General features: G+C 45.7%; 1 protein-coding gene across 2 annotated transcripts; it reads right to left on the bottom strand.

Annotated features, from left to right (window-relative positions):
- Positions 1-6,779: 6,779 nt before the first annotated feature.
- WIPF1 (WAS/WASL interacting protein family member 1) lies at positions 6,780-19,040 on the bottom strand (the record flags this gene model as incomplete). 2 transcript variants are annotated; one of them, XM_082001141.1, is made up of 7 exons in its annotated part: positions 6,780-6,835; positions 8,191-8,304; positions 9,986-10,198; positions 12,917-13,672; positions 14,910-15,083; positions 17,326-17,455; positions 18,990-19,040. In XM_082001141.1, the coding sequence occupies 7 exons, from the start codon at positions 19,038-19,040 to the stop codon at positions 6,780-6,782; spliced, it is 1,494 nt and encodes a 497-aa protein (XP_081857267.1). The 2 variants fall into 2 exon arrangements, with proteins under 2 accessions (XP_081857267.1, XP_081857268.1); XM_082001142.1 differs by lacking the exon at positions 14,910-15,083 and having other exon boundaries at positions 12,917-13,464; positions 17,322-17,455.
- Positions 19,041-19,550: the final 510 nt, after the last annotated feature.

Below are 19,550 nucleotides of genomic sequence, written 5' to 3' on the forward strand. Positions count from 1 at the left end.
GTATTTGTGGAAACACACGTAGACCAAGCAGCACAGATACCCCAAAGGCGTAACAGCCAGCAGGGCACAGGAAAGCTTTCCGAGGCCTTCATGTGCTCTGCAAAGATTTTATTGTGGTATATTTGAAAGGGGGAGTGGAGCCCAGGCACAGCTCTGTTTGAAGGTAGGAGTTCATGTTTTGGGGAGAAACACTTTTGCTTATGAAAAAAAAACTTACTCGATTTTTAAGTTGGCATGCCGCTGTACGCACCAGACCCTCACAACTTGGAAGAGTGTGAACTTTTAGGAGGATTACAGAGAGTCCTATTCAACAACCAAAAAGGACGAGCTCTTTTAAAAGTGTAAACCACGCGGTTTCATTATGTATAAAATAAAATGTTTAGGACCTCTAAGAGCGTAACAGAAAATGAAACTCGGAATCAAGCTTACGTCATGTTACATATTGGGGCAATTTTCAGAGAACCGTAAGAGAGCAGGAACACCCCGTTAAGGACTGCTCGTTACACTTGCTGTTAGCCAGCGAAAACCAAATCCTGACGGCTGTCGATCTGTTTCATTAGTTAACCTAAATAATACATTAATTGTACAAGGATGTACGGGCCAATATTTGCCCCCCAGATCGACAGCTGGCTCGCACCACTTTACCATTTTCAATGCGAAACGGCGTCGGACTGGGCGAGAGGGCAGAGGGGAGCGGCCTGCGCGTACGAGGCAGGAAGGTCCTTGGAAATTTTTGAACTGTGATCAAAGGAGTTGGATATTTTAGTGTGTGCTGCGTGCAAGGCATGAGCCTTCCTGCAACTGCAGGGAGCAGTCAGAGCTGTTTTACAGTGTAGTCTGTGGGTTTATTTTAAAGCAGCAGCATTTTTGTAGTTAAATGGAGGAAGGACTACGTTGTGGTTCTGACCAGGTCACGGCATGCTCAGTTCAGTTCCCTCTTCCTGAAGCCGAGCAAGTCACTGAATTTCTTGAAAACTAGAAAGAACCCTGTTTCCTTTGGTAAAACGTGAGATAGACAGTCGTACTAGCTAATAATTAGATTCATACCTCCAAGTCCTCGTGCAAGGCTACTGCCACTAAGATCTGCAAACAAAGGTCCCTCAGCCTGCTGAGCCAGCTCCTTTACAGCTCGCAAACTCCCGGCTTCCACGCTCCGTCATGGCTCTTCCACTTACATAGCCCAGGCACCAGGACCGGTGGGCTCCCAGGCTACACCTCAGCCGTGGGTGTCTGTGGCCTTTTAAGAAAAGTCGAGGTCTGTGTGCCAGTCGGTCTGTGAAATGAAAGCATCAACAAGCTGTCCCCTTAACTGTCAAAGCATCCACCGTCTGTGAAGAGTAAACCTGCTGTTTAAGTCTTTGCAAGCTAGACGAGTTGCAGCATAGAGCTTTTTAGCTCGGGGCTTTCTAACTTCTGAGGAGAAGCTGCAAGTGCAGCCTGAATTTCAGCCTCCTTTGGATTTTTATCACAGGGCCTTTCTGTGAGGCCCTTTCGAAAAGGTTAGCATCCAAGATCAGGAACAGGGCTCCAAAGTCAAAAGGAGGGTTTCACTTGTTTGCTCTTCTCTGCCAGCCTTCAGCCTACTGAGTGGAGATAAGAGGAACAAAAACCTGCGCTTAACTAGAGCGATTTCCCGTGTCCCCCGCCCATGGCAAGCGCCTCGCTTGCCTCGCCGAGAGCCGATGCCCATAGCTCACACGAGAGCCGTCTACAAGCACAGCATCGCTGACCACAGGTTTTCAAATAGTCATCATTTCTCCTTGTCTGCAGGCGTCTCCCCAAAGCCCCCCGGGCGTTACCGCTGTGCTGCTGCCCAAGGGCAGGCCGGAGGGGGGGAGACCCTAACCCAGCCCCTGCCAGGCTCACCGTCATGCTCCTGCTAAAGCCGACGCGTCTTTCTGTCACGGAAGCAATCGCGGTTGTTCGCAATGCAACAGTCTGCACCACCAATTAAATAAAAGTAAAATTTATTTGGCATAGGACAGAAAACTAAGGAGAACAAAATCACATACAAAATAAATGTGAAGCAGAAAAATATTCACAGAACTAGACTAATATTTTATAAAAAGCTCAAACTTTAAGCATCTGATAAAAACATGTTACTTTCCGCTCAGCCTATGTTTTAAGTTAGGTTTCTCTCTCTTTCATAGTCTCGTGTAGCTTTGGAAGTCCAAATTTAGAGGCTTTCCTTTGCATGCATTAGTTTACAAAAAAGAACACTTATCACAGACAAACTGTACTTCAAAACGGCAACATACTGAAGGGTTACTCCCTTTTTTAAGACATGCAGTTTCCATTTTAGCCTGCCTACCTACCTGCCGCATACTCACTGACTGAGAACACGTACGCGTGCTCTGCTCCTGCTGAGTAACTCCAACACTCCCTTTTTGCCCGTGCTCCAGGTTTGCCTTTTAACTGAATGGTCCAGACGCTTCCACCTTACAGGCTAGGAGACACCCGTCTTCTCCCAATGTACATGAAGAACCGCTCCATGAATTAGCTACACTTAACGTGTTACCAGATATCTCAGGCAAGAGATTCTCCTTATTTTGTGGTGAACAGTTTGAAAGATTAAAGTTCACACAACGTATGTTATACAGAGTCCATGTACCGCCATAACAGGTTGTTCGCACCTGACTGTGAGACAACGGTGTTCACACTATTGCGATCTGGTATTGCGTACACGCACATTTTATATTGTGATTTGTACTCTAGTATGGACAGCAACACTCAGCCACTTGTTCCGCATTTCCTTGAGCAATCTTGTCCTTTCTAGTGTCTTGTGGCTGAGGGGCCCTCTCTTGACATTTGACATTCTGCTCAAAATTATCCCAGTTTGATCATTCAACTCCAGTCTTAGCTTCCAAGGCAAAAAGTACCCTTTCTATTTGCATACTTTTGCACAGAAAATTGTTGAGTTACAATATATGTGAAGCACGACAGCAGTTTAGGTCCCTCTGCTCCAGAGACCTACTTCTGCAAGTGACATGTAAACAGTTGCTGCTGCAAAGAGAAACTACCGTCCAGTTTTTTAAGTGACAATTTAAGGAACGCCTTTAATAGTTCAGGCTTGCAGAAAAAAAGAAATCATTCTTACGATTCACTCAAGTGTTGGGAAGTGCTGGCTTCTAAACAAGAACTTTGCCACCTTATTTGAGAAGTAATTAATTTACAGAAATACATGCTTCCTGAATCACAAGCTGCATTTCCTTTAACAATTCTGACCATTAACCACTGTGACCTCTTCTCCCACTGGCTGGTGCAGAAAGTCATAACAGACCTAACGTGTTTTTTTTCCAAAACTATTGAGCAGAAATTATTGCCACATGGTACAAAAGTTATTCCCATTTTATTTGCTGACTTGAATTAAACAAAAATGAACATCCGTGGCCGTTGTCACACAACGCGAGTCTTAGTGATGACATAAAAAGACAGTTTGAGGTGTGAAGGTTTAGAATACAATGCCATTGAAACAAACTCACTACATCTTAAATGCAAGCAGTGAATGAGATTTAGGCCTCTAATAACCTACGTAACCACGCTGAGCTGTACGGACAGCAGCGTGAGACACTGGTTTTGGGAAAGGGTTACATTGCCAGAGCAATACCAACAATTGATTGTGAGGTTAACCAATGCCCGCCTACGTCTCACCTAAAGACCCATCCGGTAGTCCCTCCATACACTGGGCTCAATCTGAAGTCAGCAGACTGAGCACTTCACAACAGCAGGACTTGGCTCAAACGCTGTATAATGCTACTGTCGGCACTATTTACATTCGGACTTGGAAGAGCAACGCCTATTAATTTTTCTAGTGAGACACAGAAAAATCAACTAAAAAAGTCATAAGGCACCACCGATTCAATATATTCTGCATTATTCTTTTTTAACACTTCATAGTGAAATAAATACTTTAATACTGATCATACTGTAATTAGCTACTGATATATGAAGCAATATATTGAATGATAAAATGCTGCATTGTTCTGGAATGTATCTAGGCACTTTTATAGCAAAAGATATAAATAGTAAAGTTGCTGTTAGGTGAAAAAATACCTCTTTCTGCGTTGTTAAGCTATTTTCCATGTATGCCAAACATCCATTCTGAAGAGGTTTCTATAGTACAAAGATGTGCTAAAACCCAAGCGGCTCAGGTTTCTTGGCGTGTTGACTGAGGGCCTTTCACACAGCACATTTTAAAGTGAGATTGAAGCTGGTTTGCCAAGTCTTTGGTAGTGGTCCAGAATTTCTGGTCAGAAAACCTTGCTCAAAAGATCAAATATAGTATATTTTGAGTGATGCAAAGAGTTGGCAGAACAACGATGTGCAGCATTTTCATTGACTTACTCGAAGTAAAACAGTCATGCTGGAAGCAGGTAAGTTACAAAAAAGATATAGTTTCTGGAAGGTGGTTTTTTTTTTTTGGCTGCATAGCTATTTGGATATTAATAAGGATTTGGCAGGTCAAGGTACTGAAAATATTGTATTCTTAAATTCAAAATGTTGTTCCTTAGAAAGTTATAAGTGCTTCAGTTTAATAACATGAATACAATAATTTATCCTTTAAGTTATCGTCCTAAAAATCTTATTTGGACTTCTATTCACATAATAATATCCCAAAGAGACAGGCACTTTGTATAGTGCATATGTTTAAGTGACATCCATAAAATACATATACAAATTCAGTATTGCGCTAGGTTTGATCCCAAGGTGCACCTGTCACACGGAGGTCCCACTAATATCTGTTTAAGAAACTCTTACAGCCACGATCCTGCAATTAGATGCAGATACATCCCTGCGCCTGCGCATTTGATTGCAGGTTCAAGACCATAAATAGTAACTTAAAATAGGTCATTAGATATAAAAATGTAAAAACCAGGTACATAATCAAACGCTATCACAGCTAACAAGATTTTGTAAACAAACACTGAAAAGGCTAAATTAAATTTGATCTGGCCAAATCCAACTCTGTCTCATCCCCTTCACAGTGACTGTCCAGGCTGTCAGGCAGAAAGGGGATCCGCCCCTCCACACCCACTGACCGAGCCAAAAGCCCTACGCACAACCACTTCAGTGGGGTCCAGACTCTCTTTAGCTAAATTCCCTAGATCTTCAAGGACCTGACCTCATTCTAGCCGCTGACCGTACTTAGGATCATGTCTCCCATGCTAGAGAAACATTTTCTTAACCTACACGACTCTTTTTTCTATTATTTTCTTTTTTGAGCAACACCCTGTGCAGCATGGCTGCTGATACAGGCTTGGTAGGGATACCAAGGAGTACCCTGAAGAGAAACTGTTGAGGAGACAGAGGAGAACTTTTTCAGAGCTAACCTTTAGAAGTCCAATTAACAAAGAGCTATCATTCAGCAATATTTCAAATTCAAAATTATAATCTTCCTCTAATTTCCAAAGGCATTTTATATGCATTTAGATCCATTTGTAAAATGCACTCATACCATGAACTCCCTTCTCATATTCAAAATTCAAAAGCCATTAAACATATTAACCAATTGTCACAACGTTAGAGTACTTTACTCTCTCTTCTGCTAATATAAGCCTTGCAGCTCTCTGCGGAGGCTCCTTTCAGCAAAGGTTGAAAGGACAGGCTTCATGGTAAACTCAGAAGGCCAAATCTTCCCATTTCTCTCGAACCAGTGCAGACAGCAAATTTCGGAGCTGATGCTCCCACCTGAACGCCCAAATGCCAGACCTCCTCACTACATCAAAGGGCTTCCACTTATGCACATTTTTGACCTCAGCTGCTCTACTGTAACACAAGTCAAATACGATCCGAGACTTGTGACCTAAGCCCCAGGAACCTTTTTAAGTTAAAACACACCATTTACTTGTACCAAAGAAACAACTGGAAAGCAGTCCGTGGAGCACTGGTGTTGGCGATGCTTTACAGGAGCATGCAACTACAATAATTGCTGCATTTGCACCAAGATTACTTTCTGAGGACTCTTCGCAGGTAGTCTCAGGTAGAGGGCATTACAATAACCCAGGACACAGGTGACTGTGGGTTGTCCCCATCAGAGTAGGAAAGAACTGAGTGACTAAAAGCATAACACTATTAAAGACAGGGAAAGAGGGATTTAAAAAAAAGGTATTTTTATGCTGCTGAATTCTTCACTTGTGCTTTTCTTTGGAAGATTCTCCGCAGATAAAAACAAGGCCAGACACACTCCATCCTCGAGACAGGATGTGCTATCATTTAAAATAAGATTTGCTTGGCTAAGCTGAAGTGAAAAGGTTTAGGATGATCTCTTGGTCACCAAGGTCTATGGCTTGCAGAAGCAGACGGGCCAAGTTAGGCATGCAAAGAAGGATCCAGGGGACTCTTGGCTACACGGTTTTCCCCAGCAACTGTTTTTTAAACAGCAAATAGATCGTACTTTATAATTCAAATAATACAGCCACTGTACCCAAAGTGAAACAGCTTTGTTCCAGCTCTCATTAAATGCAAAGCCAGACCTCCCGTGGATCTCTCAAGGGGACAGGGCTGGACATGGTAAGCACGATGCACGTATGTTGTGTATATTCCACAAAATGCCTTTCATGACAGCCTGCAGTATAAGCAAATAAAATTTATAGCTTTGAGCAACTATAGTTCATAAGCTGCATCTATTACTTCTGTAATAGAGACTGAAGTTTGTTCCAGCTGACAAGCCAAAAGTGGAAATAAAGCAAAACAGACAACTTTCCAATGATGTGCAGAGGAGAGCTGACTCGAAGGAAACTGGAAAACAGACGTTGCCCAAAGATGGGCCAGAACCCATTTCACCTTGGTATAGGCGGAAGCGGGGGGGCACCTCTTTCTTTTCGGCCAGAGCCACCTAAAAGAGAAAGAAAGTTTTTTGTGTTACTCCTCCTGGTTTCTTTTAAAGTGGTATTTTACATCCAAGCCATTAATTCAGTAACTGATGAAGATCTACTCATTTTTCTACTCATTCACTCATTAGTAAAATCGCCATTTCACTAAAAAATCGTTGTAGAGTTTCTGGTTAGTTTATTAATCAACATCAGAACTTCAAACAGTGTAAAAGAAAGATTTTAACTAATGCTATGCCCAAATGTCTGGAAAGCATATGTATTTTAGTCATTTGTCCCCTTCCCCAAAAAGACTGACAGCTCGTTTGCCTTACTATTTGATGTGAACACATGCCTTCTCAGTGCTGCTTGCAACACCTGCAAATTTCAATGAAAGTGGCAAGCTCCAAATACAGTAACATTTCAAAGCTCCTCATGTTTTTCCCTATATGAAGATTCGCATTGCAAACTCATGAAAGGAAACATAAAAAAATGCATGTATTCCTTTGCCTCTCTTTGTGGACTAATATGAATGGGATGAAAGCTAACAGGGCAAAGTGAAGGGTCAGAGACTAACAGGAATTTCTGCTCCAAACCAAAACCTCATCATTTGGAAACAGGAGAGAGAGAGAGAGAGAGAAACATCTGAGTGTACTGATGATTATAGGATAACTATGAGCCACCGATGACCAGTGACACTGGTTGTGAAAGAAGTAAATTGATCCTTGGGTGTATCAGGCAAAATACCACTAATGAAGATAGGAAACTTTTATGCTGCTGTACAAGACGTGGTTGAGACCTGAACTGAAACAGCATGTAACATTGATTGGAAAGGACAAAATCAAACTGAAATGTATACAGAAGCAACCCTGATGATCAGGGAACACAGCTTGGAAGCAGAGTGTGGTACATCCTGATTTAATCAGCTCTGCAAAATACAAGCTCAGAGGAGGATACAACTGTTGTCTTAAAAAATATTAGGGCTTTAACACGCCAAGGAGGGAGGATAACTAACCTCAAGGATGATGTTGGCACAAGAACAAATGAGTTGAGCATGAATTTAGATGTGAAATGAAGAGGAAGTGCTAGGGGATTCCGTGGTTCTGACTGCCTGTAGCAGAAGGGGGCTGACTATAGTGGCAGAGGTGGTCTCTTAGAATACATGTTCCAACTTAAAAACCAAACAATTCCCCCCTCAAATACAAGTTTAAGAGGGCTTGCCCCTGTGAACCTACATTTAGCTCCTTCTGTGTGATGGGGAAGGGTTACCAGGCTGTTAGACTGAGAAGTTTTGAAACCTCAGCATCCAGTCTCTTCCCCATCCACATTGTTTTTAGGATGATATGCTGAAATTCCAAGAGCAGAGGTAGAGCAAACTTACCTCTACTTTCATTTCTTGCTAGTTTACTGGGATAACTTCTGTTCACGGGTACGTATGGCTCTGGAGGTGGCAAATCAGATATAGGATGAAAAGAAAATCTGCTTTCCCATTCATCTAGAAAAAATCCCATGCAGTTTACTCATTAGTTTTGTGACACAGCTTCAGGAAAGTCAATTGACATTAACATCATGTTTAATACATTTTATAGTGCAAAATGCTTACATAGCTCAGTATTGAGCCAACATCCTGTTGGGAAGCCAGGGAAGAAGATGCTTTAGGTTAGTGTGAGAATAAAAATTCTTATTAACTTTAACTGATCACTTAACCAATTTAACACAAAATCACAGATCAGGGAAATGGCCATAATTCCACTGAAATAAGTGCTACATTCCCTTCCATAAATAGATCTGCTTTTTTATACACGCATACACGTATACATGTTACCGGAAATGCATAGTGTCTCCTACTTCCCAACAGTATTTTGTTCCCAGGTATAGGACTTTCTGATATTCATACTTCATTGATATACAGAGCTCAAAAGCATCATTAAAAGCATCATTGACTTATAAGCGGTGTTTTTTCTTTCTTGATTTTTATAGGGGCCATTATGATAAAACTTATGATGACAGAGAAACTTGTATGTAACTAGTGTCAACAACGGGAAAATACATCAGTTGAAACTCTGTCTCTTGAGACTACGGGGTCCTATTGACATACTTACTGAGTGTATACGATTCAAAAGAACAAAGCAAGCTGATCAGTTTCTTGATTGAAAAACTAGGAAATGTTTATGGAACTCTGTTTTGCGCTTGAATTTGGAGGCCCAAGGAAGCAAGTGTGGGCTATCTTAAACTTTTTCATTTCTTCACTTGGTTGCTTCAGGACTTTGCAATCATAACTTTCTTGCAATCTTGTTGTATTTCATTGCATAATGTAATGAACAGCTGAGTAGCTTTTGCCCAGCAATTGTACATGTGGTTATTTGCTGGGATCCAGTTTTTCTATGTTTACTCCCAGTGGTTGCAATTAGGAAGCAGTGTGTAAAGGAGCTGCAGGTTCTGAACGCTGCAAATGACTTGTGTAGGAAAAAAGGTGTCTGTGACCCACCTGCCTTATCTGATGTGTGAAGATGCTTCAAAAGCACGAGTTACGGCTTTATTTTCTGCTTGCTTTTTCTAACCTTATAAATGTCAAAAATACCAATTTTGGCCTCCCATAATTAGCTGAAAGATTTATCTGTCCTTTGCAAATAGAAAATAACTAAAAAGAAAAGCACAATGAATCTTTAAAACACAGCAGTCTTGGACCTCACCTTTCAATAAACACTATCAAAACGAGAGATAGTTGACATTTTCAGCAACATTCTGACAACCTCTTCCCTCATCAGTTTTTCAGCTTTCAGCTTTTGAATCACCATCTAACTTCTTCTGACTTCCAAAGAGTCTTAGCGTAGCTATGGTTTGAATTCATACTAGAGTCAGAAGACTACCCCTGGGCCTTATTTCTGTATTGTAGCACAGCAAAACATGGTGAATATGTTTTTTTTCCAGGCTATTTTTCAAAGGGTTATTTTGGAGACTGTATTGACAATTTTGCAGTTCTGCTCTATGTACGGCATATTTACTCTGTTCTGACTTGGAAGGGTTAATCGAGACCCAAATGACATCTCTGTTGGCCAGAAATCAAAGATTTGCATGAGAAACAAAGCTTCTGTCCCAAATCTTTTTTGACATATTAAGGCCAAAAGCTGCCACACGGTCTCTATCGAAGGCAAGCGACTGGGAGCATGGCTTACCATCACCTGGATCCTGGAAGCCGTTTCTGACAGCTGATGAAAGCGGTGGTGGTGGCGGCGGCGCAGCTGAGCTCGGCCGGTCTGGGGGAAGCGGTGGTCGTGGTCCACCTCTCTGGCTGTCCAGCCCTGCCCGGGAAGGCAGCTGGGGAGTAGCGGGCAAAGCCCTTGAAGTGCTTCCATTCCTGCTTATGGGAGGAGGTGGTGGGACGGGGCCTGGAGCAAGACAAGAGGCAAACACACAAATGCCGTTTGCACCAGGGGTTATTCTGCTGGTGGTAAGCCACTGCCCACGTCCCACAGTCTCCCACTAAGAAAGCGGAGAGACTGGGCTGGCTTGGGACCCTCAGCCCTGAGGAAGAATCACCCTCAGCACCCACTTCCCTGCTCTCCAGGGCTCTCTAGGGAGTTGGTGCCAATTTGAAGAGTAGGGATCCGGGAAGCTCATATTCCCATGTCACTCAGCTACAGAAGCCTCTGTAGAGGTGCTGGTCCTTGAAGCCACTTTTGAACCACTCTAAATTATGTTGGCCACAATAAGCCGAAGTTTCAGATGGAATTCAGAGTACTGTGGAGGTCCAAACCCTATTGCATTTCCTTTCCACGTACCTTTGCAAGGCAAGAGGACGTGTAGAGAAGAGCTCTGCTACCCTCAGAGGCTCTTTGTCTACAGGGGTAGTCCCCTCTGGGTGTCACAGCCAGGGTCTGTGGTGGCACACAGGGGAATTCAGCCCAGGAGCGGCAGCATTAAGCAGCATGGCATCAGCTTGCTCCTTTATACACATGTGCTGCGTGCCAGGTTTTTCGGGAGCTGGAGCATATCCTCCTCCCGCTAAACTGGAAACAGACCTCACACATAGACTGGCATTTCCAGTGTCTGTAGTAACTGGCGTGGTGACACGACAGGTCAAATACGAAGGCACAGCCCATGTAACACTGGACTGGGGCTGTCCCAAGGGCAGGGGAAGGGCACTTCTCCCACCAGAGCCAGTAAATAAAGGCAAGGAAGCTGCTGCTGCCAAGCAGGGAGGTACCCATGGTTAGGACACAGGGAGATGAACCAGAGGGTGTGGAGGGCTATGTGTGTTCAAAGGTCTCACTACCTCCGTTTGGCACAGTTGGGCAACTGACAATTAATGTTAATTTTTATGAAATGCTTCCTTGTCCTGATGAAATCTAGCTACAGCTGTGCATTTTGAAGAGGAGAGCAGCAGATACTGTGTCTCCAGCAACAAGCATTGAAACATGCTTCAAGAAACATGCTGCACTTTGTGGCTTTTTTCTTTTTTTTTTCCTTCTTCTTTTACAAATTATTAAAGCTTGCCTTCAGGGAACGATTTCTAAGAATGAGAAGCATTTAGCAACCTTCAGGATAGTTTTGCTTGTTCTCTCTCTAAACCTACCTAACCCCATCATCTATATTGAACTGCTGCAGAATAGGAGTGTTTATAATTTATTGCTACAACTTCCTTTCCGCCACAGAAAGGTAGTGCAGATTTGCCAAAATCATCTGCCTCAGAAAAGAACCAACCAGGAAAGCACTGGTGGAAGCAGAGGCCACCACGGAAGAAGGTCTTGGAAGTGTCTGAATATTTGCAGATGCTCTCTGCAACTTTGATCCATGTTCCCAGTCAAATGTGACAAGATTTCTCCGATTTATTTCCTGCAGGCTGCGCTGGCATTGTGCCATCCTTTGGGCTAGCAACCAGCTCCACAAAGCATGGTTTCAGGGACTATTTTCTGTAGCCGTGCGGTGGCTGCAGGTGCTGTGCTACAGGGGATCCAGGCTGGTTCAAGGAGCCAGAAAGCAACCCGGATGGCTGTAGGCTGCGGGAGCTCCCATGACATGCATCTCTATTGTCCAGGACTGGGTGGCTTTGAGATGATTCCAGGTGATTATTCCAACAGACGAAATGAAAGGCAACCCTATCGATCTTCCCAGCGTTGCCTTCTGTGCAATGCTTCTCCCTTCCCAAAGTTACAGGGCCTGGCTGTTTTGTGCCTAAATTCTCTCATCTCCAAAGGGAGAGCCATCAGGTATTAGGAGAGCTAAATTAGGACGTGCAATTCCTAAAAGTTAGGAAAAATAGCTGTCACAGAGGACAACATACATTATAAAATAACTCAAAGGAGACAATTCTATTTTTAGTCTCATTAAAAATCTGCATACAGTAAGTAACAACAGTTAGTCATGCTGCAACAACTGCCATTATATTTAACGACTGCTGGCCAGCTCTTTTATTAAAACAATTTGTATTTGGCTGTAAGTGTTTGTGTCTCCCAACACGTAGAAGGTCGGGTTCTGCAAACCTCCATTCATTAACTCACGCCGGTTGACTCAAGAAAGCAAATGCTGTTGCCTCGCAGAAGCCAGATAAAACAGCTGCTTTGCATCAAAGAACATTAATGGGGAACCCCCCTGCTTGCAAGCCTTTTTAATTACAGTAATTGTAACAAAAGCTGCCGAGATCTGCAAAAGTACAAGTGAGCAGGCTGGTGACGCACAGTGACTCTCCTTAAGCCACCGCAATGCCCGTGAACCCTTGTTTCCCGCTGTGGAATCCCTTGTGCCCGAGAGCTCTGTGTGCAGCGCGCGGGCAGGGCAGCGGGCCAGCAGTGAAGGCCTCCCCACGCCCTGTCCTGCTCCTCCAGCGCTTCTGGGCATCACACGTGGTGAAAAGGGGATGCCCCAGCCGAAGCTGCGCGATGTTGCTCCTTCTGGGCCGCAGCGGGTGAAGCACCTGCAGGGCTCTGTCAGGGCAGTCTGGCTGAAGACTTTGGGTTACCCTCCAAGGGGCACGGCCAACGCCGCCCTGGGGCAAACCGAAAGTTTCCCTTGTCCATAAAGACTCGTCACTTCACCCCACCGTGCCCACCTGTGCCACCCCTGCAAAGCACAGCACCCGCAACCCCGGCGCCACCCGGGCTCCCTACCTGCTCGGCTCGGGGGGTCTCTGACGGGCGGTGGGGGCCTCTCGCTGGGCGGGGGGGGCAGGGGCCCGGAGCGGCCGCCGGCCACCGAGGAGGACCCCAGCGAGGTGTTCCTCTGGGGCAGCCGTGGCATCTCGTCGCTGCCGCCCGGGACGGGCGGGACGGGGGGCGGCCCCGGCCTACTAGGGGGTGGCGGGGGCGCCGGGGCGCCGAGGGTGGGCCGGGGGGCGGAGGGCACGGGCGGCTTGCTGTTCTGCGGCGGCGGCGGGGGCAGAGCCGCCTCCCGGGCGGCGGGCGGCCTGTGCCCGGCGGGGGGCGGCGGGGGCGGCGGCTTGTCCTCCGCCGGCCGGCCCGGGGTGGGCGGCAGCGGCGGCCGGCCGGAGAAGGGGGACGCCGAGCTGGGGCCGGGCTGCCGGAGGGGCCCGGCCGGCCCCGCGCCGCGGCTGCCCGGGAAGGGCGGGGGCGAGGGCCCCAGGCTGGGCTGCCGGCTCAGGGCCGGCACCGGCGGCGACGCCCTGTTGTGCAGACTGGAGGCGATGGGCCGGGGGGTGCTGGGCACCGGCGGCGGCACGGCCTCGGGCTTGGAGCCGGCGTCGGGCCTCGGCGGCGGCATGCGGCTCCTCTGCGGCTCGGAGGCGGAGGTCCGCGGCCCCGCGGGCGGCCCCGGGAAGCGCGGCGGGCCGCCGGGCGTAGAGAAGGGCTTGGCGGCGGTGGAGCGGCCTCCGGGCGGCAGGGCGGGCGGGCGGCCTCCCCCGGCATCTGCGGACACAGGAGAGGGCATCAGCATCCATCGGACAGGGCCTTCGCCGGCCATTTCCTAACGGGCCGCGTCCCGAGGCCCTGCAGACAGTAAGGGGGTCAGCCCCGGCATGGGGCATGCACGCTGCAGGGCTTGGCACCTCAGAACAGTTAGCAGCACCGGGACCGCTCCAGAGCGGCGGGCGGCATCGCCATGATGCTTGTGAGGGGCAACTAGTGAGAGACCACAGTGGCTGCAAAGTCACAACACAAGTGATGATGCAGCCCTCACACAGCAAGCAGTGGTGTGGGGAGAGGAGAGGAGAAAGGAAGAACAAGTATTTGAGACCATCAACCTGAAAGCAAAGAAATCAGCTCTTAAATGACACTTAGGAACAACAGTCCCGTAAAAGGCTCTTCTCGGCCCTTTCTAGTAGCTGTTATCTAAGGATGTGCGGTGCACATCAGGAAGAATGCAGCCAGCCTTGCAGTTCAAGAAGCACTGTTCTGTGATGCCAGGAACTTTTGTATTAATACAAGTTCCCAAAATAGACTGTGACACAATAGAAAATACCAGCTCTGAGACACTGTTTTGTACACATGTAAGCTAGTTTGTAAGATACGTAAGATTCGTAACACCCTAGAACCCCTGTTGCCCAGTCCTTCAGCAAGTGTAAAATCCTACATCCTTAACCTTACAAAACTCGGTGGCCCCAGATCTCCTTTGTTTCAAAGGGCACGAGGCTTTGGGCAGCTGTTTTGCCAGGCAGAATAATTCAACGCATGCCCCAGACAAGCCTCCAGCTGCAGCGTGCGCGACAGCCAGCTGGGATGCCTCGTGCACTCCCCAAGTGGTAATCATGCTGTCGCGGAGCTCACGCAGAAGTACTTTCCATTTGGAAAGTAGATCCTTTTTCCTGGTGCACAAGGGAGAATTAACCTGGAGTCCTCTTGTCCTGCACACCCAGAACTAAGGCAGGACCTAGTCTGCCTGACTGTACTTCACAGGTAGCAATTCAAAACTGCTGAGACGTTTAGTTTTCATTAATAGCTAGGAGGATGAGTGCAAAGACAAGTCTCGCTTCTCCCTCATAAAACCTAGTGTTAAGAATAAAACAAGATTCAAGCTGAAAATTACATTTCCTAAGAACCTAAGATATCAAAGACTTTTTCAATCCCAGCAGGTAATTTATGGTCGTGCTATGAAGGTTTGAAGCAACATAATTTACTTTTTCACACTGAAAGTGCAAGGTCTTACCTGCATCTCTACTTGCAGCAGATCTCAGCTTTGGCATTCCTGCTTGAAAAAGGCCTCCAAGGCCAGGTGGTCCACCACCACCAAAGCTTCCACCACCACCACCGAAACCCCCGCCGCTGCTACCGCCACCTCCTCCAAAGCCACCGCCGCCGCCTCCACCAGGTCCTTTGGGTTCTGTTGGGAAAAAAAATCCCCCACATTAGGCAGAGAAGCGAGACTGATTCTGCAAAGTCATCTCTCTCATTAGAGCAACACTTGTAACTGGGGAAAAATGGACAAGCTTTCAAAACACACAAGTCCTTGTTCAGGTTGGATCATCAGAGCTACCATCAGCACCACTATTGCACCATGGAAGAGGTGGTGCAATAAACCTAGCCACTGTGTTTTATTAAGCCATCACTTTCCTTTAGTCTGCTCTGGACTGGAAAAGCAGAGAAACAGTCACTATGGAGAATCTGGAATTGAGCATGGATGGGACCTCTGAGAACATCATGTTGTCTTTGTTAGTTAGCATCTTTGTAGCTGCTTCCCATTTCTTCATACCTTTGTTCTCTTATCCTTCCCCTCCACTTCTCCATAAGCAAACAGAGAGATAGGGCAATCTCATGGGAAATGAGGAAGGAAGGCGGCAGAGGTGTCCTTCCTTTTGGAGGTGTCTCTGGTGGTCGCTTCTGGGAATGCACAGACCTCTGTCACTATTGAAGTTGTTGCAACACATCTACTTATTTAAACAAAGCCTAGTGGGCAAAGAGATTTCATTTCTGATTACTTTCCTGTAGGTCCAGAAATGCAGTGACAGCCTCATTAGCTGCTAATTTTTCCCACAGGCAGGAATTATTTTATCAGCTTCCCCTTCCTCTCCCATGTCTCTCTAATGTCAGTATTTCTGCTGTGACAACACTGAGAGCCTAAAAGTAAAATGAAAGTGCTTCCACAACTACAAATGCAGGGAAGAGCCCTATTTAGAGCATCACTGCAAAATGAGCAGGCCCACACGCTGGGATATCTGTGGAGATCAGCTCTCAGATGACAGGCTACATGGCTGAGGATGAATTGCTTCATTTCTTGGCATCTCGATTTCCACAACTTTGGGTGGGTAAAAATTTCACTGACTTTAAAGTAATTAAAACCTGTGGATGAAAAGCACTTCTAATAATCCCATCCAGAAAAAAGGAGGAAGCATGTGTTCATGGAGGAATGTTTCACATCACCCTTCGCTGTTCTTCAGCACGTTAGCTCAGTTCAGCTCTGACTCATATAGGCTGTGAACCTCTGGAGAAATGCTGCTACTGTGGTTTAGTCTTTCATCATGATTTGTTAATTCATGTAAACAAAGTAATAGGCCGCATCATTTTAATCTTACTGTTTACCTCTCCTTTAATCCCCTTACTATTTTTCTCTAACTCATTACAAATAGGTAGAACGTGTAACTTTGCTTTCAGAGATAATAATCAAGTGTTTAAAAACTAAGTACCTGGCTAACTGCAGGACTGTATCTGGGTCTTTTTATTATTCTTATTTGGTCACACTCCTTTGGGCATTTCCTTCTTTTCTCCTCATCGTCTTCCTACCAGAGTCCAGCCTTTAACTGCATGGCCAGACCTGAACTGAGTGGGACATTTGCTAATCAGTCTGTAGAAGTGTCTTCTCTCCCTAGGCAAAAAAAATGCTGTTCCTCCGATGTAGCAGGCCCATATTCCTTGCTTTTCTCCTGTTTCTGTTCTGTCTACCTTTGCTACACGGGCTTTTCCTGCCGAGATGTACAGTGAGACACGGCAACGGCGCAGCTGGATGGAGACCTTGTCTCCATTCAGGTAAGTGGAGCTGCTGCCTTGTGCCAGAACACCGCTGGGCAGGCTGAGCAGCACGGCTCAGCCAAAAAGATAACGCCCCTGAGTCACTCCAGGAGTGGCAAAAAAATGGCGTGCAGCAGAGTGACAGCCAGCTGGGGCTATGCTCCTGGCTCTGCGTTTGCTTTAAGTGGTACTGGGGCCATTAATGAGCTGATGGTGTCGTGCCAGGGGTGCCTTTAGTTTTGTGCTGTTTATGTAAAAGCAGAGTCTGAAATTCCACTTTATCCTCTGTGCTCTCCTCAGTCCCGGCGGGGGTTTTGTTTGCCTGATCTGTTGCAGCTCCTCAGCAGAGCTCCGAACAGGGTTTGCATAGTTTTCTGATCTAAGCAAACGGGAAAGTGAACTGCTTTATGGGAGTACACAAATCATCACTTGCATTTCATAAGCAGTACTTGCTTTCTCGGCTGACTTAATCCATGATGAAGAGAATTTATACATGCCAACTTTTGGCATTTTATTTTACCTACTTCTCTCATGGCAGTTCATCTGATGATACATAAAATAATTTTCTGCATTCAGATATGTAGAACCATTCACATGTACAGAAACTCCATCATACTTACTGTCTAGAATCGGAGCACTTCTGTCATTAGTAACAGTCTTCTTTAGCTTTTTTCCTTTGGTAATATCAGACAATAGAGCGTTCCGCCCTGCTTGTTCTGACCTGCTAAGGGATGGCTTTTCAGTATTTGCCTGCAAAATAAAATAAAAAATGAGGAGGCAAAATAAACGTCAACTTCTAGGTACAAAGTTCTGCTCAAATGCGGTAGTTACCTGAGACCTCAATTTCTGTTTTAACGGCACTACAGTGAGTAGCATGCCACGTCTGTTTTTGTGAATGATGTTATAGGTAGCTGCCCTTGTTACTGAGGCCCCAAACACTGCTGCTATTCTAACCCACACTATTCACTGGAAACAGGACACTTTTATGTGAATTCATATTTTTTGAGCTCAAGATTTAGAGTTTCTGATTTTTTTTACAGCCAGGGCACATCTGTGGCAAATTGCCATTTTGGAGACTGAACAAGAACAGATTACAGACATAATCTGATGACACAAAAAGGTGGGCATTCTTGAAAGTTGTAGTGAAGACTCCTAATATACAAATTCTGGATAAATCGGAAGAAAGATGGAGTTTTATTTACTATTTTAGTTTTGGATGGAAATACTTTAAAATGGCAATCACCACTTCATCAATATAGACCTCTTCAAATAGACCCAATAAAACCTTTACATGCATGAGGTTTGTCTCAATGGTCCTCTCTTTTCAGCTATGTTTTGGTGACACAGTTTTTCAAGAAAGAACCAAAAAAACCCCAAACATACACTTAGGTGCGCACATACACGTATACGTAGTTACTTCTTCTAGGAAATGGTAGTTCCTGAAAAGCTTTCTACCTTATCAGATCAGTGTTATGGAAATCTCCTGAAAGGTGGTGAGAGTTGCCATGGAGAGACCACGCACAGCTTCCCTATCTTGCTTGTGGTGGAAAATGAGGGAGAGACTCTTCAGCAGCACAGCCCAACCTATCTGTGTAACCAGCTAGGGTTTTGCGATGGAAATATCCGAGTACTTTACAACAGCATTTCAAGAAGCCTTTTCTTTCTTGTCAGTCAGGTGACTGACTATCGGACGGCAAACACAGCACAAGCTCTCTTTTGGCTTAGGCTGACTTAAGTCAGGTCCGATGTATTCTCACCCACCATGCTGTGCCAGCACTGGATCCTGTACTTCGATACCACAGGCTGGTTGAGGGAGCTACGCTGGCTAAGAACTATCCTTACCAAATTCAAAAAATAGGATCGATTTTTTCCAGCTTGGGTCATGTAAGCTACCTAGCGTAGGACAAGGGAGAAGGTGGGAGTATGTGGCTGGAGAAAGGCCAGCGGAGAGCAAAACTTCAATTCCCCTGACTTAGAAAAGCTGTTGAGGAGCTGTGCTTCTCTGCCCAGGATCCCTACACTAGATCAAACCACCAGTGTGGGAGGAAGAGGAGGATGGAGAGTCAATGTGGCTAGTGACATCTATATGGGCACTGGAAGGGAGTGGAAGTAACGGTCCCTCTTGTAGGATCAATCATCAACCATAAAGAAAATGTCAGAGAGCTTTCCCCAAATATCACGCATACCCTCGTCCGCACCTCAGTGCCTCTGGACGTCCCTTTCAATATGACAAGCAGCAACAGAGGACAGTGTATACCGTACATTTACCTCCTGTAAAACTTACCAAGGCCAGCGTCGGGGGCGGAGGGGGAGCAGGAGGAGGAGGCACAGGCATGGTGGAAGGCTGAGCTCCGTCTGGTCTTGCTAAGAAACCTGCGCAGCAAAACACAGAAACACATAAGACCCAGAGATTAATAAATCTGTCACCTTTGGGAGTACTTTCTACTCAGCTAAAAACTATCCCAGCAGCTTACAGGTTTATCTGCTACGGTTTCTAGCTCTAAACAGTAAGTAAAAAGCACTTCATGTTTCATTGCATGGAAATGCATCCTTCAATGGGGGGATTGCTGCAAAATTGCTGCATCTTTCAATGGGGGCTCCCTACATGATCCCCACTGCCATGCAAACTCACAGACATGCATATCGAATTTTGCACACATATAAAACCCATCCATTGCTATAGCAATGCACAAAAATGCAATATAGTCACATGCAAGAATAAGTAACAAAATTGAACCCTGTTTAATGCAACAATCTGTGGAAGTACTTCAGGATAATCCCATAGCTATACCATCAACCCTTACTTCAGGAAGGCATCATCTCTGAAAGATCATACGGAAAAAGA

This window comes from Phaethon aethereus (assembly GCF_964289735.1).
Source record: "Phaethon aethereus genome assembly, chromosome: 6".
Lineage (NCBI taxonomy): Eukaryota > Metazoa > Chordata > Aves > Phaethontiformes > Phaethontidae > Phaethon > Phaethon aethereus.